This window comes from Salmo trutta, chromosome 28 (genome assembly GCF_901001165.1).
Source record: "Salmo trutta chromosome 28, fSalTru1.1, whole genome shotgun sequence".
In the NCBI taxonomy this organism is placed as follows: domain Eukaryota; kingdom Metazoa; phylum Chordata; class Actinopteri; order Salmoniformes; family Salmonidae; genus Salmo; species Salmo trutta.
Window position 1 is genome coordinate 18553666 of NC_042984.1, and position 20635 is coordinate 18574300.

The window sequence follows — 20635 nt, forward strand, 5'->3', positions numbered from 1 at the left end:
CTGGCATGCACTGTCAACGGTGGGACATTGGAAAGGCACACGCCTGTCTAAATCAAATTAAATCAATTGATTTTACCACAGGTGGACTCCAATCGAGTTGTAGAAACATCAAGGATGATCAATGGAAACAGGATGCACCTGAGCCCAATTTCAAGCCTTATAGTAAGGGTCTGAATTTATATATTTTTTATTTTATTTAAACTAGGCAAATCAATTAAGAACAAATTATTATTTAGAATGACGGCCTACCCCGGAAGACGCTGAGCCAATTGTGCGCCGCCCTATGGGACTCCCAATCATGGCCGGATGAGATACAGCCTGAATACTTGTGTAAATTAGGTATCCTTTTTTATTTTTAATACATTTGCAAAAATATCTAAAAACCTGTTCTCACTTCGTCACTATGGGGTATTGTGTGTAGATTGATTTTTTTTCTTTAATCCATTTTAGAATAAGGCTGTAACGTAACAAAATGTGGACAAAGGGGGGTCTGAATACTTTCTGAATGCAATGTATGTGTAGGCCAAGGGAATCCTAACCCATGTGTCTAAACCAATGACCATCAAGTAGTTTCCAGGCCATAAGGAACGTTTATTGGAGTTTCCTGTCCACATATTGTAGGACATAGGTCTACATAACTATCATTTTAGCAGCTCAAACAATGCAACAAAAAGGGTATTTCACTACGAGAATCACACAAATGCATTGGATCCAACTGTAAAAGGAAGTAGAAAGTCATGACTTCGATTCCTCCAAGTGTACACCATGTTCCTAGGGGGACTCATATTCTCTCAACCCAGATGGCAACATGGAAGGAGACACAGTCCTCTGAACACCTCCAATATTAGCCTCCACTTTAAAAATAGCCAGTCATCATATGAAATTAATAATGCCACTTAGATGCGACTGAGTGTGTGTTGGCAGAGCAAGTCCCTTCTAGGATTAACACCCCACTTGTGGCCTTGGGGCTCTGTAACCGTAACCGTAACCGATACTGCTCATGCTTGCTCACATGGACGCTTGAGGAACATCCAAATCCCATCAAGTGGAACAAGGACATATGAAGTAAAAACTGCCCATGGGAGACAACAGTATCCCCAAAGTCCTAAAGGAAGCAGCCTGGACAGGTTTATCCAAATTCTAATCCCCCTATAATCTCTTTAGGCTAGTTGCTGAAATGGATTCCATGAGTAATCAGTGGCAAGGGAAAACCAATCTATAGTAGGTCTTGCTGTATAGCAACATATGTATGAAAGATTACATCTTTAAAATGCTAAATGTATTTGCAGCATACATAGTCAAGTATAATTCAATAACTGTCTCTACACAGTGAATTGTGTGTAAACCTAAATAGACTTTTCAGCTACAAATGGATTAACAGTGCCATCAGGTGGCCTTGAAGAGATGCAAAGGCAGCCCAAGAAAGGGACAAGGCGGCGCACACGCAAACAAACAAACACACACACACGTCTCCTTTAAAAATACTTATGTCAGAAACCTAAGAGCCTAAAAGCCTCAGAGCAGAGCATCACTACACAAAAACAATGAAAGTCTTTGAAGTCTAGTTTTTAATTCAAGAAATCGTGAACCATGACATTCTTCTCACTTAAATTCTGACTGTCGTCATTCAAAAATGAAATGAACCTCGTCATTTAGTTGTTCTTGAAATGTCATATTTTGGAAAGCTTCACTGGGAGTTCAAGAATCTAATATATTTTCTGAGCATCATGAAACAGCTGACATTTCACTTCTTGCATAAAGAAAACGATGGAATAACTTCAGAGTTTGTTAAATCATATTGAAGAGAGAAAAATCTATATATTTCACTAACATGGTTGTTGCATGGGAGATAATTAATAGGACGTTGTCTAGAGAAGAGCACTCTGGATTTGACACTGTGCGTGGACGCTGCAACCTTTCAGCAGCTGCATCAGTTGTCACCAACAACGGATTCAGTGCGTCTCATCCTGAGGAAAATGACCTCTTCACGTGGTGCATTTCGCCGTGCTGTGCGAATTGTCACTCACTGATTTTTTTGGCATATTTTTCCTTTGCTGCAATCTTCTAATTAAATGAGAAAGTATGATCAAATCTGCTTGTAGAAGACTGGAGACGGTCTAAAGACCATGATAGGATCATGGTTGCTTCAAAGTAGGATTGTAACCCTACTTGTGTTTAAAGACATGCATAAAGTAAATGTCATTTTTTTACATCTTTATATGCATTTTAAAATCAAATTGTTAAGTTCTCAGTATGTTCCTTGAATATATATATCTTTTATATCTCTTTTAAAGTTCAACTGTCAAACATTGGGGATGTTTTCTTTTCATAGCCTCTATACCAATGCTATAGAATGTGTCACCATCCCTGCAGGAATACCAATACAACCCATGTGTGGGATATCAGTAAACCTCTTTCGCGCAAGTTTTAAAACAAATGACATTATCATTACCTAATACCCTGTCTAAAGTAACATTCATGCAAATAGCTCACGTCAAAGAAAAGGCAAGTGTTGAGCCCTACTGTGACTTCTAATAAAAGCACCGTTGCTAAATACATACTATACAGAAATTCAAACTCAACTGGACCTTGAAGCCATTCACTGTTCCCCTTTAAAATCAGGAACTGATTTAGACCTATGCCACCAGGTGGGTGGAATGAATTATCAGGTAGAACAGAAAACCAGCAGGCTCCGGACCTCGTAGGGTAAAAGTTGCTTACCCCTGCTATATAGTTATATTAGTTACACATTTCAAATATGGACAGTCCAGGGATATTTTACCCCCGATCATCTTGATAAAGGACCATACCAGACAATTATATTTTAAAGACAGTTGTATTTAATGGATTACATAAAATAGATAACAAATAACAGTTGGCTACACCAACATTCAATTTCCAATCATACAACGTGTTGGGTAAATTGCCACAGTAGATTTGTCTTGGTAAACAAGGAAATATTTTATTTCAGGTGTATGGAATGATTGTCAAATAGAACAAATCGTCCTTAGTCTGCTCAAAAAGTAGGACTAAGTTGTTCCGATGGTAATACCCACCAGAGGGCAAACATATCTTCAAAGACTATGGCAGCCAGCAGGACTAAGGTGACACCATAGAGATCCCTACTTGGAAATAACCAGTTTTGGCGTGGACATTGCATTGAGGACTTCCACCATTTTAACATAGCCAACTGGGTGGGACCTCCTATCGTTTTAGGTAGGACCACACAATTCCATCCAGGTCATCAAGAGGGATAAGCCAATGAATTATGTGTGAACAAACATTCCATAACTGCAGGTGGCAGTAGCCAAGATGGAATAGGAAGCGAGACGTCCCACTCACTGTTTTTTCTGCTTTATATATAGTCAATGAACTAAGCAGACCAGACCCTGTTGCTGCTAATGCATTGGCCCATTTTTCTCCCCCCCAACACTCTAGATAACATGAAAACAGCATAACCTGCTGTGCTAGTAAAATGGTCAGGGTGAAGTTCTGTCATTTGTGTCTGGAAGTAAAACTTATCTAGCCAACTTTAGCCAGTTAGCTTGGTAATCGACTGTGGTTGTGATGTCAGAACGCTCGGATCAACCCTACTCCTCGGCCAGAGCGTCCTGGGTGAACTGAACGCTCTGAATTTACAAACGCCCAGAGCGCTCTCTGGCACTCCAGTGAATTTAAGACCCGGAGTCTCCAGTTCGGTATATTTGAGCTGCGAAGCAAGAACGTCACCCAAACCCCCTCCGGCTCGTGACATTCCCGTTGCTAATGTGAACATACATATTATGTCATTTGGAATTTAGTCCCAATACCTCTACTTCAACTATCTGCAGTTCGAGCCGCCGAACTTGGCTTTATACTTGTTCAAACAACACTCCAGATGGCAGTACGCACCCTTTGTTTACCACCTCAGAAGTAGTAGTAGAACGTTGATTAATCCAAATAGACCGGTTGGTTGTTTAGCAACAAAACCAACACATGCGCAACTATGGAGCAAAACAGACAGGGTTGGCTTAGATTATTAAACAAACATTGAAAACAAACTTTGCACAATCAGCACTTGTCACAAATACATTGTCACAGTTGTTGATTAGCTAGCGAATTTCAGCCATATTAGCATATAGGTGGCATCAATCAAAACATTGTAACAAGATACAAGCTGAAACGAACCACCTACAATACAATTCCCCAAATGGTAGCTTCTTGTCATTGTTGCCATCCAGAATCACAAAACATAGACTCTGCCCCATTTGATGAACGTGCATAGTTTGTGACATTGTCAGCTAATCCATCTATGGAGATGGCCTTAACGGTTGCAATTAAGAACAGCTGCGTGGATGAATTTATTGTGTATTGACGGTTTAACAAGAGATCAGTTGGGCCCAGTTTTTCGAAAGTTATCTGGATTTTGCCTATCAGATAGGATTAAATGTCCAACTCTAGTCCAATCTGCTTAAATGCCCAATCCATTTTCAACCTGTCCGTTCTCTGGTGTCCAACATGCAAATTGGTAGACATTTAAGCCTTCATGAGGACAGAACATTACCTCACTTAAAAGAAATTGTAATTACAGGCCAAAATCCAATAATATACAACAAACCCAGCAAAAGATCAAAGCAAGATCCATTATGAGGCTAAATCAACTTTACAGTCAGCATAATGAGCACCTTGAAGATATCTGATATGTGCAATACAGTGAGAATATATTCGTATCTGCATTAGGGCATCAGGAACATACAGTACATTAACAGCCTACATGCAGAGTTAGTATAGGGAAACACTTCTGCAAAAAAGCCTTTTAATAACAAAAAAGGGGACACAAACCCCAATCACCATGTCTAAGGTTAGGTTACAAAGCATGCATTTATAGTCAAACAAAATAGTCAATTTTTTCTCAAATATGTCCATAATCAAGTCAAAGTGAGATAATAAAACATGCATCTATGATATAAAACTTAACTGCAAGATAGCCTCTTGACTTCCAACTTTTGTCATTCATTCTGCCCTTAGTCAGTCCTGAACAAAAATAATGAGAAATACAATGAGCCTAAGAGGGACAAGTGAACACCTGGCCACGAGCTTTTAAGTGAGACAGTACAGCAAGAAAAGACAGCGTGGCGCCAAACCATAAGAAATACAGAATGCTGTAACATAAAAACAAATCAAACATTACCTACACATTTTCCAGGGCAGAGTTCTTGGAGCTCGGAGTCCAGGGGTAAGATTGTTTGTAGTGCATGGCTCAGTCCTAAAAAAAAAAGAAAAAAAAAAGACTACACTTAAAACTATGTTTTACATTTGAAAATATTAACCAGCTCTTTTTCAAATATAATATTTAGTAGCAATGAACTCCACTGCAAACTTTGTGTGGTCAGCTGACCTGTTCTGACTGATCAGGTTTGTGGACACTCCCCATACGAAAGGCACCGAAGAAATATCTGCTTCTACAAAAAGAAAAAGCTGCATTTAAATAAAATGCTGCTGATGGAAATCAATGGAAAATCTCCAGCATAAAAATATCTGAAAAGTTGCATTCACTGCATCAGTCCACGGAGTGTGCAGAAGTTGCGAAACAAATAAATGCATACATGGCATCTTTGCTTTGAGTACACACGCATAATCAGCAGTTTGTGAGAGAGTACCTTTATCCCAGTCCTCATCACAGTTGGTGTTTGTCCAGGTGCTAACAGGGACCTGCCATTTGCTCTGCACCTCAGCGCTGCCCACTGGAAATCACAGAACCTGGTTAGACTCACTAAAGGGTGCAAATAGGCTTATCATTGAATAATGAAAATACAGGATGGGTAAAACAAAACAAAAAAGAGCTCACAGTCTTCTGCATTCACAGATATTCTGTCAACACAGTTAGCAATGTGGTGGGAAAGCTCATGCTTGGGCATCAGGTGGCGGGCGTTGAAAGGGCACGTTTTTAATTCACTGGCCAGTTTAGGGTGGTTCTACAGGAAAGGACAAGAGGACAGCTGAATAACTCGTTTTCCCATGTACCAACTGACTATATTAGCAACATTTAAGATGACATGGCACAATGTCATATTGCGCCTTCAACAACATTCCTTCCAATAGCTACTAACTTTGCTGCACTTGATCAGATGGTACGGAAAGCGGCAGGCACGGATCTGATGGTTCTTGTCGTATGGACACTGAAGGAGTTTATTAGGATCACAGGCATCTTCTGGATCTATTGACAACAGAGAAAATAATGTCATGGAGCCAAGTTAACACCAAGGAAATGACTTAGTTAGAATGAGCTAAAAGTAGACTAATGTAGGCAAGGTGTCAATTCAAAATCAAACGTTATTAGTCACATGCGCCGAATAGAACAGGTGTAGACCTTACAGTGAAATGCTTACTTACGAGCCCCTAAACAATGCAGTTTCAAAAATACGGGTAAGAATAAGAAATAAAAGCAACAAGTAATTAAAGAGCAGCAGTGAAATAACAATAGTGAGACTATATACAGGGGTGTACCGGTACAGAGTCAATGTGCAGGAGCTCCGGTTAGTTGAGGTAATATGTACATGTAGGTAGAGTTATTAAAGTGACTATGCATAGATGATAACAACAGAGAGTAATAGCGGTGTAAAAGAGGGGGAGGGGGGCAATGCAAATAGTCTGGGTAGCCATTTGATTAGATATTCAGGAGGCCTCTTGGACCTAGACTTGGCGCTCCAGTACCGCTTGCAGTGCAGTAGCAGAGAGAACAGTCTTTGACTAGGGTGGCTGGAGTCTGACAATTTTCAGGGCCTTCCTCTGACACTGCCTGGTATAGAAGTCCTGAATGGCAGGAAGCTTGGCCCCAGTGATGTACTGGGCCGTTCGCAATACCCTCTGTAGTGCCTTGGGGTCAGAGGCCGAGCAGTTGCAATACCAGTCAGTGATGCAACCACTCAGGATGCTCTCGATGGTGCAGCTGTAAAATCTTGAGAGGATCCGAGGACCCATGCCAAATCTTTTCAGTCTCCTGAGGGGGAATAGGTTTTGTCGTGCCCTCTTCACGACGGTCTTGGACCATGTTAGTTTGTTGGTGAAGTGGACACCAAGGAACTTGAATCTCTCAACCTGTACCACTACAGCCCCGTCGATGAGTATGGGGGAGTGCTCGGTCCTCTTTTCCTGTAGTCCACAATCATCTCCTTTGTCTTGATCACGTTGATGGAGAGGTTGTTGTCCTGGCACCACAGGGCCAGGTCTCTGACCACCTCCATATAGGCTGTCTTGTCGGTGATCAGACCTACCACTGTTGTGACATCAGCAAACTTAATGATGGTGTTGGAGTCATGCCTAGCCGTGCAGTCATGAGCGAATAGGGAGTACAGGAGGGGACTGAGCACACACCCCTGAGGGGCCCCTGTGTTGAGGATCAGCGTGGTGGATGTGTTGTTACCTACCCTTACCACCTGGGGGCGGCCCATTAGGAAGTCCAGGATCCAGTTGCAGAGGGAGGTGTTCAGTCCCAGTGTCCTTAGCTTATTGATGAGGGCACTATGGTGTTGAACGCTGAGCTGTAGTCAATGAATAACATTCTCACATAGGTGTTCCTTTTGTCTAGGTGGGAAAGGGCAGTGTAGAGTGCAATATAAATTGCATCATCTGTGGATCTGTTGGGGCGGTATGCAAAGTGGAGTGGGTCTAGGGTTTCTGGGATAATGGTGTTTATGTGAGCCATGACCAGCCTTTCAAAGCACTTCATGGCTACAGACGTGAGTGCTACGGGTCAGTAGTCATTTAGGCAGGTTACCTTAGTATTCTTGGGCACAGGGTGGTCTGCTTGTTGGTATTACAGACTTGGACAGGGAGAGGTTGAAAATGTCAGTGAAGACACTTGCCAGTTGGTGTCACTGGGCAGCTCTCGGCTGTGCTTCCCTTTGTAGTCTGTAATGGTTTGCAATCCCTGCCACATCCGAATGAGTGTCAGAGCCGGTGTAGTACGATTCGATCTTAGTCCTGTATTGATGCTTTGCCTGTTTGATGGTTCGTCGGAGGGAATAGCGGAATTTCTCATAAGCTTCCGGGTTAGAGTCCCGCTCCTTGAAAGCGGCAGCTCTAGCCTTTAGCTCAGTGCGGATGTTGCCTGTAATCCATGGCTTCTGGTTGGGGTATGTACGTACGGTCACTGTGGGGACGTCGTCGTCGATGCACTAAATGATGAACCAATGACTGATGTGTACTCCTCAATGCCGTCGGAGGATTCCCGGAACATATTCCAGTCTGTGCTAGTAAAACAGTCCTGTAATTGATTGATTCACTGGTGCTTCCTGCTTTAATTTTAGCTTGTAAACAGGAATCAGGAGGATAGAATTATGGTTTACCCAAATGCAGGGTGCGAATTACAGGGGAGCCAGGGCTCAGCCACCCTGAATGAGATGTTAGCTCCCCTAAATGCAACAAAAATACACCTTTATTTTTATTTCACCTTTATTTAACCAGGTAGGCCAGTTGAGAACAAGTTCTCATTTACAACTGCGACCTGGCCAAGATAAAGCAAAGCAGTGTGACAAAAAACAACAGAGTTACACATAGGATAAACAAAAGTACAGCCAATAACATGGAATGGAAAAATCTATATACAGTGCGTGCAAAGGGAGTAAGGAGGTAAGGCAATAAATAGGCCAAAGTAGCGAAGTAATTACAATTTAGCAAATTAACACTGAAGTGATAGATGTGCAGATGATGATGTGGAAGTAGAAATACTGGTGTGCAAAAAAGTAAATAAAACCAATATTGGGATGAGGTAGGTAGTTGGGTGGGCTATTTACAGATGGGCGTACAGCTGCAGCGATCGGTAAGCTGCTCAGATAGCTGATGCTTAAAGTTAGTGAGGGAGATATAAGTCTCCAACTTCAGAGTTTTTGCAATTCGTTCCAGTCATTGGCAGCAGAGGACTGGAAGGAAAGGCGGCGTTGGCTTTGGGGATGACCAGTGAGATATACCTGCTGGAGCGTGTGCTGTGGGTGGGTGTTGTTATGGTGACCAGTGAGCTGAGATAAGGCGGAGCTTTACCTAGCAAAGACTTATTGATGACCTGGAGCCAGTGGGTCTGGCGATGAATATGTAGTGAGGGCCAGCCGACGAGAGAATACAGGTCGCAGTACTGGGTGTTATATGGGGCTTTGGTGATAAAACGGATGGCACTGTGATAGACTGCATCCAATTTGTTGAGTAGAGTGTTGGAGGCTATTTGATAAATGACATCGCCGAAGTCGAGGATCGGTACGATGGTATGTTTGGCAGCATGAGTGAAGGAGGCTTTGTTGCGAAATAGGAAGCTGATTCTAGATTTAATTTGGGATTGGAGATGCTTAAACCTCTTTGGGACATCTGGGACGCTAGCAACACACCCGCGGTACACACTATTAACAGCCATTGAAATAGCAGGGCGGCAAATTCAAAACAACAAAAATCTCATAATTCAAATTTCTCAAACATACAAGTATTATACACCATTTTAAAGATAAGATTCTCCTTAATCCAACCACCGTGTCCGATTTCAAAAAGGCTTTACGGCGAAAGCATAAAATTAGATTATGTTAGGACAGCGCCGAGACAAGAAAAACCACACAGCCATTTTCCAAGCAAAGAGAGGCATCACAAAAACCATAAATACAGCTAAAATTAATCACTAACTTTTGATTATCATCAGATGACACTCCCAGGACTCAATGTTACAAAATACATGTTTGCTTGATAAAGTTCATATTTATATCCATAAACCCCATTTTACATTGGCGCGTGATGTTCAGAAAATGTATTCCCACCAAAACCCTCCGGTGAATGAGCACATCAATTTACAAAAATACTCATCATAAACGTTGATAAAATTTACAACAGTTATTGAAAGAATTATAGATACACTTCTCCTTAATGCAACCGCTGTGTCAGATTTTAAAACAGTCTTAGGGTGAAAGCACATTTTTCAATATTCTGAGTACAGAGCTCAGCCATCAAAGCAAGCTATACAGTTACCCGCCAAGTTCTGGAATCAACTAAACTCAGAATTAGTATTATAAATCTTCCCTTACCTTTGCTGATCTTCGTCGGAATGCACTCCCAGGACTCCCACAAGAAATGTTATTTTAGTTCGAAAAACTCCATATTTATGTCCAAATACCTCCGTTTTGTTCGCGCGTTCAGGTCACTAATCCAAAGGCATAACGCGAGAGCGCAAAACCAGAGACGAAAAGTCAAATAGTTCCATTACCGTTCGTAGAAACATGTCAAACGATGTTTACAATCAATCCTTAGGGTCTTTTTAACATAAAACTTTGATAATATTCCAACCGGACAATAGCATATTCATTACAGAGGAAAAAAAAAGGAGTGGCACGCCAGCGTGCCCACGCAGTAAACAACTCACTGGTCCCAGGCAGTCCACTAATCGACTGAGCTCCTATTCTCTGCCCAGTAACAGTAGACGCATGAAACATGTTTCTAAAGGCTGTTGACAGCCAATGGAAGCCGTAGGAAGTGCAAAATGACCCCACAGACACTGTAGTTTCGATAGGGATTAGATAGAAAACTACAAGTCACTTCCTGGTTGGATTTTTTCTCAGGTTTTTGCCTGCCATATGAGTTCTGTTATACTCACAGACATCATTCAAACAGTTGTAGAAACTTCAGTGTTTTCTATCCACATCTACTACTAATATGCATATCCTACCTTCTGGGCCCGAGAAGCAGGCAGTTTAATTTGGGCACGCCTTTCATCCGGACGTCAAAATACTGCCCCTATCCTAGAGAAGTTAATGAGAGTCTGGAAGGAAAGTTTACAGTCTAGCCAGACACCTAGGTATTTGTAGTTGTCCACATATTCTAAGTCAGAACCGTCCAGAGTAGTGATGCTTGTCGGGCAGCGATTGGTTGAAGAGCATGCATTTAGTTTTACTAGCGTTTAAGAGCAGTTGGAGGCCACGGAAGGAGTGCTGTATGGCATTGAAGTGCGTTTGGAGGTTTGTTAACACAGTGTCCAAAGAAGGGCCAGATGTATACAGAACGGTGTCGTCTGCGTAGAGGTGGACCAAGGAATCACCCGCAGAAAGAGCGTCATCATTGATGTATTCAGAGAAAAGAGTCGGCCCGAGAATTGAACCCTGTGGTACCCCCAGAGACTGCCAGAGGTGTGGATGACAGGCCCTCCGATTTGACACACTGAACTCTGAGAAGTATTGGTGAACCAGGCGAGGCAGTCATTTCAAAAACCAGTCTGCTGAGTCTGCCGATAAGAATACGGTAATTGACAGAGTCAAAAGCCATGGCCAGGTCGATGAAGACGGCTGCACAGTACTGTCTTTTATCGATGGCGATTATGATATCGTTTAGGACCTTGAGCGTGGCTGAGATGCACCTGTGACCAGCTCGGAAACCGGATTGCATAGCAGAGAAGGTACGGTGGGATTCGAAATGGTCAGTGATCTGCTTGTTAACTTGGCTTTTGAAGACCTTAGAAAGGTAGGGCAGGATGGATATAGGTCTGTAACAGTTTGGGTCTAGAGTGTCTCCCCCTTTGAAGAGGGGGATGACCTCGGCAGCTTTCCAATCTTCAGGAATCTCGGACGATACAAAAGAGCGGTTGAACAGGCTAGTAATAGGGGTTGCAACAATGGCGGCGGATAATTTTAGAAAGAGAGGGTCCAGATTGTCTATCTCAGCTGATTTGTACGGGTGCAGGTTTTGCAGCTCTTTCAAAACATCTGCTATCTGGATTTGGGTGAAGGAGAAGCTGGGGAGGCTTGGGAAAGTAGCTGGGGGAGGTGCGGAGCTGTTGGCAGGGGTTGGGGTAGCCAGGAGGAAAGCACGGCCAGCCGTAGAGAAATGCTTATTGAAATTCTCGATTATCGTGGATTTATCAGTGGTGACAGTGTTTCCTAGCCTCAGTGCAGTGGGCAGCTGGGAGAAGATGCTCTTATTCTCCATGGACTTTACAGTGTCCCAGAACTTTTTGGAGTGAGAGCTACAGGATGCAAATTTCTGTTTGAAAACGCTACCCTTTGCTTTCTTAACTGACTGCGTGTATTGGTTCCTGACTTCCCTGACAAGTTGCATATAGCGTGGACTATTCGATGCTAGTGCAGTACGCCACAGGATGTTTTTGTGCTGGTCGAGGGCAGTCAAATTACTTTTAAAGAACAACCTGGCATCCTCAACTGACGAGACGAGGTCAATATCCTTCCAAGATACCAGGGCCAGGTCGATTAGAAAGGCCTCCTCGTTGAAGTGTTTTAGGGAGCGTTTGACAGTTATAAGGGCTGGTCGTTTGACCGCGGACCCATAACGGATGCAGGCAATGAGGCAGTGATCGCTGAGATCCTGATTGAAAACAGCAGAGGTTTATTTGGAGGGCAAGTTGGTCAGGATAATATCCATGAGGGTTCCTATGTTTACAGATTTTAGGGTTGTACCTGGTGAATTCCTTGATGATTTGTGTGAGATTGAGGGCATCTAGCTTAGATTGTAGGACGGCCGGGGTGTTAAGCATATCCCAATGGGAAAAACTCCCCAAATACAGGTGTGCCAAGCTTGTCGTGCATACCTAAGACTCGAGGCCGTAAATCGCTGACAAAGGTGCTTCTATAAAGTACTGAGTAAAGGGCCTGAATATCTAATGTATTTGTTTATTTTTAATAAATCAGCAAAAATGTCAACCTGTTTTTGTCTTGTCATTATTGGGTATTGTGTGTAGACTGAGAAAAAACCCAGATTTCATCAATTTTAGAATAAGGCTGTAATGTAACAAAATGTGGAAAAAGGGAAGGGGGGGGGTCTGAATGCTTTCCGAATGCACTGTACACAGAGTATATAAAACATTAACATCTCTTTCCATAAGACTGACCAGGTGAATACAGATGAAAGCCATGATCCCTTATGATGGTCAACAATATCACTACATTTTTACATTTTAGTCATTTAGCAGACACTCTTATCCAGAGCGACTTACAGTAGTGAATGCATACATTTCATACATTTTTTAAAATATTTTTTCCCCCGTACTGGCCCCCCGTGGGAATCGAACCCACAACCCTGGCGTTGCAAACACCATGCTCTACCAACTGAGCCACACGGGACACTAGACAGCTAGCCTACCGTTAAACACTAATGCACAGCCAATCCATCCAACAGGTATACGTTAAGGATAGTAGGCCTATAACGTGACTCTCAGATGAGGTTAAAATTCAGTTAGAAGCATTCGATTTTGCAATGGCATAGGCCTACATTATTTTGGATTTGTGTGCCCTTGAGAACTTTTCACGCTGAAACATAATGAAATGTTACGCAGTAGAGGTCGACCGATTCTGATTTTTCAGCGCCGATACCGATTATTGGAGGACCAAAAAAAGCCGATACCGATCAATCGGACGATTAAAAAAAAAAATATATATATATACACACACACACACACAATTACAACAATACTGAATGAACACTTATTTTAACTTAATATAATACATCAATAAAATCTATTTAGTATCAAATAAAAAATGAAACATGTTGAATTTGGTTTAAATAATGAAAAAACAGTGTTGGAGAAGAAAGTAAAAGTGCAATATGTGCCATGTAAGAAAGCTAACGTTTAAGTTCCTTGCTCATGAGAACATATGAAAGCTGGTGGTTCCTTTTAACTATGGGTCTTCAATATTACCAGGTAAGAAGTTTTAGGTTGTAGTTATTATAGGACTATTTCTCTCTATACCACTTGTATTTCATATACCTTTGACTATTGGATGTTCTAATAGGTACTTTAGTATTGCCAGCCTAATCTCGGGAGTTGATGGGCTTGAAGTCATAAACAGCGCAATGCTTGAAGCACAGCGAAGAGCTGCTGGCAAATGCACGAAAGTGCTGTTTGAATGAATGCTTATGAGCCTGCTGCTGCCTACCACCGCTCAGTCAGACTGCTCTATCAAATCATAGACTTAATTATAATATAATAAACACAGAAATATGAGCCTTAGGTCATTAATATGGTCAAATCCGGAAACAAAACGTTTATTCTTTCAGTGAAATATGGAACCATTACGTATTTTATCTAACGGGTGGCATCCATGAGTCTAAATATTGCTGTTACATTACACAACCTTCAATGTTATGTCATAATTATGTACAATTCTGGCAAATTAATTACGGTCTTTGTTAGGAAGAAATGGTCTTCACATAGTTCGCAACGAGCCAGGCGGCCCAAACTGCTGTATATACCCTGACTCTGCTTGCACAGAACGCAAGAAAAGTGACACAATTTCCCTAGTTAAAATAAATTTATGTTAGCAGGCAATATTAACTAAATATGCAGGTTTAAAAATATATACTTGTGTACTGATTTTAAGAAAGGCATTGATGTTTATGGTTAGGTACATTGGTGCAACGACAGCTTGTTAAATCACCTGTTTGGTGAAGTAGGCTATGATTCAAGGACAAATTAACAGGCACCGCAACGATTATATGCAACGCAGGACAAGCTAGATTAACTAGTAATATCATCAACCATGTGTAGTTAACTAGCGATTATGTTAAGATTCATTGTTTTTATAAGATAAGTTTAATGCTAGCTAGCTAGCTAGCTAGCACCTTACCATGGCTCCTTGCTACACTCGCATAACAGGTAGTCAGCCTGCCACGCAGTCTCCTCATGGAGTGCAATGCAATCGGACATAATCGGTGTCCAGAAATGCAGATTACCGATTGTTATGGAAACTTGAAATCGCCCCTAATTAAATCGGCCATTCCGATTAACCGGTCGACCTCTATTACGCAGGCATAGTTACACTGTTACATAGTGCATTTTACCGGATCTCCAAGATCCATGATTCGTACAGGGTTTAAGTATGTTTAATTCAAAGTTCAAGTAAATTGTTAAAAGCTTAATAATGACATAACACTGTGATAAATGTAAGGGAAGAAAGGTAGTGTTTTATGCCTCGATATGTGAAGACTAAGCATTAACTCATGAATTATGGACTTTCCAGGCTACAAAATACATAAATTTGTCTGCAAGACATCAATTAATGTAGGCCTAATCAATGGCAATGGCTGAATGTCATTGGGCACACTTTTTGGTGTTTTGTAAGAGATGTCTATTTCCATTCTTCAAATGGCGTGAGTAGGCTGGCTATACAAGCAGTTTGGATGATGGAATGTTGGAGTGGACGAACACGCACAGGGAACCTACTTTTTGAAGTGATTTATTTGACAATCAGATGAAAATATCATGACTGGCTGTGTTCATGCCACTTTAAAAAGGTAATATGTTTTATTTAAATGACGTCTATTATGAAATTCATAAATAGAGACCCCCGGATGTCATTGCGTAATTCGCACACTGCCCAAATGGATCCAATCAAAAAGGGATAGTTAGGCCGAGGCCTGTTGCCTTCCTGTAGCATACATTAGGTAATTCCAGCAACATTGAAGAATACAAACATGGTGTTGCTAGCACAGATAGTACAATGAGACATATTTCACAGGATGTATAAACGTGAAGCGCCGGTTGGCGGTTCCACTCACTGCCAAATATGGTAGTGAGAGGAAGCCCACTGGCAGGCAGTGGATTTTGGCCAACATTCTGCAAATTCTCATCAATTAAACATTTGATCTCAATAAAGTTCTGTTTCAAAAAACTATAATCTGTTATAAACAGAGTGGACTATGTATTATAGACTTTACCCTTTGCAAAAGTGTTTTTTACATTTTTTTTTAAAGCAAGCTGTTTAGGAGCACAAACGCAAATTGAGTTATTGTAAACGCGCACTTCACAGTAGACGTTCGCTAACGGAAATATGTAGATGCATACTAGAATGGGATATTGCTAGCGAGTGCTTGGCTCTGCCAACCATGACTCATTTGTCCCATTGGAAACAACAACCTGTGGTCTATCTTGGTTAAGTTATAAAAAATATTTGGTGCAAGTGCAGTATTCAAGCCTCTGTCATAGTCAGTTGATCACATCCGTGCAGGACAATTAGGTCACTGCAGACAGAGAAAAGTGAATCAAAGTATGAGAAGTCCCTAGCAGCCAACAATCAAACATTGTAATTGATTGAAATACAAAACGCAATGTATATTTGACTCTTACCAGCCTTCTCCCCCTCCTCATCGTTCCAGCGTGGCAATGTCTCAGCTAGGGTAGTCTTCGAAGGACTACAAGTTGATCCAAATCTGATGGTAGACATCTTTCCTCGAAGTGTGGCCTGGTGGTCGCTGAAGCCAGGTTACCGAGCTAATTTACTCAACAAGCTGGTAGCACGTGAAAACTTAAATTATCTTTCAGATAACGTTAGGTAGCTAACAATGTTACCACCATGATCATGTATTCAACCGCTGGCTACAGTTTGAGTTTCCAAGTTTTTTTTCCTGATACTAGCTAATAACATGTGGCATGGCCAGCTCACTAGCTAGGAACGTTTAAATAATGATTCTGCATAATAATGATAGCTCTTAAACGTTGCCTTTCTCTTGGCAATAAACAGATTTTTTAAAAGTAAACCAAGCAACGCCTTTAAAAATAACCACAATATTCACCTTTTTAGTAAACTGAACTTGGAAGAGCGCGTGTAGACAGCTGTAGTGGATATTGACTTCAACTTTGAAATACGGCAAAACATGGTTTTATCAAGTGGGTGTGTCCTACAATGTCAATCAGCCATGTCATTGGCTGTCAATCACGTTGCCACAACATATGTGACGCTCAGCGAATATACACTGAACAAAAATATAAACGGAACAATTTAAAATATTTTACTTAGTTACAGTTCATATAAGGAAATGAGTAAATTGAAATAAATTCATTAGACTTAATCTATGTATTTCACTGGGAATATGCAAAATATTTTATTTAACCTTTTATTTAACTAGGCAAGTCAGTTAATAAGAACAAATTCTTAAAAGGTAGGGGCGTGGATCAGAAAACCAGTCAGTACTTGGTGTGACCACCATATGCCTCATGCAGTGCGACACATCTCATTCACATAGTTGATCAGGCTGTGTTGATTGTGGCCTGTGGAATGTTGTCCCACTCCTCTTCAATGGCTGTGCGAAGTTGTTGAATATTGGCGGGAACTGGAACAGGCGGTACATGTCAAACATGCTAAATGTGTGACATGTCTGGTGAGTATGCAGGCCATGGAAGAACTGGGATATTTTCAGTTTTCAAAAATTGCGACATGGGGCAGTGCATTATCATTATGAAACATGAGGTGATGGCGGCGGATAACTGGCATGACAATGGGCCTCCAGGATCTCGTCATGGTATGTCTGTGCATTCAAATTGCCATCGATAAAATGCAATTGTGTTCGTTGTCTGTAGCTTATGTCTGCCCATACCATAAACCCACCGCCATCATGGGGCACTCTGTTCACAATGTTGACATTAGCAAACCACTCGCCCACATGACGCCATACACGCTGTCTGCTATCTGCCCGGTACAGTTGAAACCGGGATTCATCCGTGAAGAGCACATTTCTCCAACGTGCCAGTGGCCATCGATGGTGAGCATTTGCTCACTAAAGTCAGTCAAATGCCAAACTGCAGTCAGGTCAAGACCCTGGTGAGTGCAACGAGCACAAACCACAGTTTCATCAGCTGTCTGGGAGGCTGGTCTCAGACAATCCCGCAGGTGAAAAAGCCGGATGTGGAGGTCCCATTTGTATGTAAAGTGGATTTGGAAAGTATTCAGACCCCTTGACTTTTTCCACATTTTGTTACAGCCTTGTTCTAAAATGGATTAAATCGTTTTTTCCCCCTCAGTCTACACACAATACCCCATAATGACAAAGCAAAAACAGGTTGACATTTTTGCAAAAAAAAAAAAAATCACATTTACCTAAGTATTCAGACCCTTTACTCAGTACTTTTTTGAAGCATTTTTGGCAGCGATTACAGCGTTGAGTCTTCTGGGTATGACGCTACAAAATTGGCACACGTACTTGGGGAGTTTCTCCCATTCTTCTCTCAAGCTCTATCAGGTTGGATGGGGAGCACAGCTATTTTCAGGTCTCTGCAGAGATGTTCAAGTCTGGGCTCTGGCTGGGCCACTCACAGACATTCAGAGAGACATGTCCCAAAGCCACTCCTGCATTGTCTTGGCTATGTGCTTAGGGTTGTTGTCCTGTTGGAAGGTGAACCTTTGCCCCAGTCTGAGGTCCTTAGCGCTCTGGAGCAGGTTTTCATTAAGGATCACCCTGTACTTTGCTCCGTTCATCTTTCCCTCGATCCTGACGAGTCTCCCAGTCCCTGCTGCTGAAAAACATGATCCTGCCACCACCATGCTTCACCATGGGGATGTGGCCAGGTTTCCTCCAGACGTGATACTTGGCATCCAAATCATGTCCAATCAATTAAATTTACCACAGGTGAACTCCAATAAAGTTGTAGAAACATCAAGGATGATCAATGGAAAGAGGATGCACCTGAGCTTAATTTCTTGTCTCATAGCAAATTGTCTGAATACTTATGTAAATAAGGTATGTTTTATTTTTAATACATTTGCAAAAATGTCAACCTGTTTTTGCTTTGTCATTATGGGGTATTGTGTGTAGATAAAGGATCATTTTTTAAATTAATTTTAGAATAAGGCTGGAACGTAACAATGTGGGGTCTGAATATGTTCCGAATGCACTGCATGTAATCCTTTATGACCATATGTACCTCTGTGATTCATTATGATTGATTGTGCACAAAAGTGAATTGAATTGTTTCCACACCCACCATTTTTCATTTGCGGAATGGTCATGTGACGTGAAATGTGTATATTTTGGGAAGTGAGCACTCTGACCTGACGAAGATCTGTTTCGTATCGAAACGTTGTCAATAAAGCGGTGAATTGGGAGCTTTAACAGTGTGCGCCCTACTTGTTCTTTATAAGTTCAGCACCTGTTTTTAAGGATGTGCGTATGACCAAACTTTTCTTTGTGTGACAAGACTGCACATTTTAGTGGCCTTTTATTGTCCCCAGCACAAGGTGCACCTGTGTAATGACCATGCTATTTAATCAGCTTCTTGATATGCCACATCTGGATTATCTTGGCAAAGGATCAATGCTGACTAAAAATTATGTAAACAAAGGAGAAATAAGCTTTTTAGTGTGTGGAACATTTCTGGGATCTTTTATTTCAGCTCATGGAACATGGGACCAATACTTTACATGTTGCGTTTATATTTTGGTTAAGTATATGCACTACATGACTAAAAGTATGTGGACACCTGCTCGTCAAACATCTCATTCCAAAATCATTGTCCCACCTTTGCTGCTATAACCGTCTCCACTCTTCTGGGAAGGCTTTCCACTAGATGTTGGAACATTGCTGCGAAGACTTGCTTCCATTCAGCCACAAGAGCATTAGTGAGGTCAGGCACTGATGTTGTATGATTAGGCCTTGATCGCAGGTGGCGTTCCAATTCATCCCAAAGGTGTTCGATGGGATCTTGACAAACCATTTCTGTATGGACCTCGCTCTGTGCACAAGGGCATTGTCATGCTGAAACAGGAAAGGACATTCCCAAAACTGTGGCCACAAAGTTAGAAGCACAGAATCGTCTAGAATGTCATTGTATGCTGTAGCATTAAGATTTCCTTTCACTGGAACTAAGGGGCCTAGCCCAAACCATGAAGAACAGCCCCAGACCATTATTCCTCCTACACCAAACTTTACAGTTGGCACTATGCATTGGGGCAGGGAGTGTTCTCCTGGACTCCGCCAAACCCAGATTCGTCCGTCGGACTGCCAGATAGTGAATCGTGATTCATCACTCCAGAAAACCCGTTTGTGCGGCTGCTCAGCCATGGAAAGTAATTTCATGAAGCTCCCGACAAACAGTTATTTTGCTGACGTTGCCTCCAGAGGCAGTTTGGAGTGTTGCAACCGACAGACGATTTTTACGCGCTTCAGCACTCGGCGGTCCCGTTCTGTGAGCTTGTGTGGCCTACCACGTTGCAGCCGAGCCGTTGTTGCTCCTAAATGTTTCCACTTCACAATAACAGCACTTACAGTTGACTGGGTGGATAGCTCTAGCAGGGCAGAAATTTGACGAACTGACTTGTTGGAAAGGTTGCATCATGACTGTGCTACGTTAAGTCACTGAGCTCTTCAGTAAGGCCATTCTACTGCAAATGTTTGTCTATGGAGATTGCATGGCTGTGTGCTCAATTTTATACGTGTCAGCAATGGGTGTGGCTGAAATAGCCAAATCCAATAACTTGAAGGGGTGTCCACATACTTTTTTACTTATAATGTATCTGGCTCTGGTGATGCTTGATCAATAAAATGGCATTCAATGTAAAACTTTTCATTTGACAAATTGTGCCCTGAATATGTTTGACAAAGTACTCCTTTGCAGAGCCAATAGCACACATCTATGATGATAAAGATCGATTAGTTGAAACAAGAAAATGATCTCAGAACAGATTTTCTGAGAAACGTTGTCATAACGGTACATGCATCTGTGTATCACAATATGCAAAATGTAAAGCATCCACATAACAGCGGGGATCTCAGTACTTAAGGTCTGCCTTTTCCTCTCTGTTCATCATCAATTATCTCAACACTGTGATAAAGAAAGTAGCAACAAATTGCAGTCAGCTGAACAAGTAACATTGTAGTAGGTACATTACGGTAATCATACAGCCAATTGCTG

At 41.7% G+C, this 20635-nt stretch overlaps 1 protein-coding gene across 3 annotated transcripts; it reads right to left on the minus strand.

The window, feature by feature from the left end:
- Nucleotides 1-2817: 2817 nt before the first annotated feature.
- Nucleotides 2818-16600, minus strand: gtsf1 (gametocyte specific factor 1). Of its 3 annotated transcripts, none has more exons than XM_029718938.1 (8): nucleotides 16525-16600; nucleotides 16079-16239; nucleotides 6090-6196; nucleotides 5828-5954; nucleotides 5640-5723; nucleotides 5378-5441; nucleotides 5175-5245; nucleotides 2818-5013 (listed from the first exon to the last, which is right to left on the minus strand). In XM_029718938.1, coding segments are annotated over exons 2-8 (552 nt in total). In that variant the 5' UTR covers nucleotides 16176-16239; nucleotides 16525-16600; the 3' UTR covers nucleotides 2818-5011. The 3 variants fall into 3 exon arrangements, with proteins under 3 accessions (XP_029574798.1, XP_029574796.1, XP_029574797.1); XM_029718936.1 differs by having other exon boundaries at nucleotides 5171-5245; XM_029718937.1 differs by having other exon boundaries at nucleotides 5171-5245; nucleotides 16079-16585.
- Between the last annotated feature and the right edge of the window lie 4035 nt (nucleotides 16601-20635).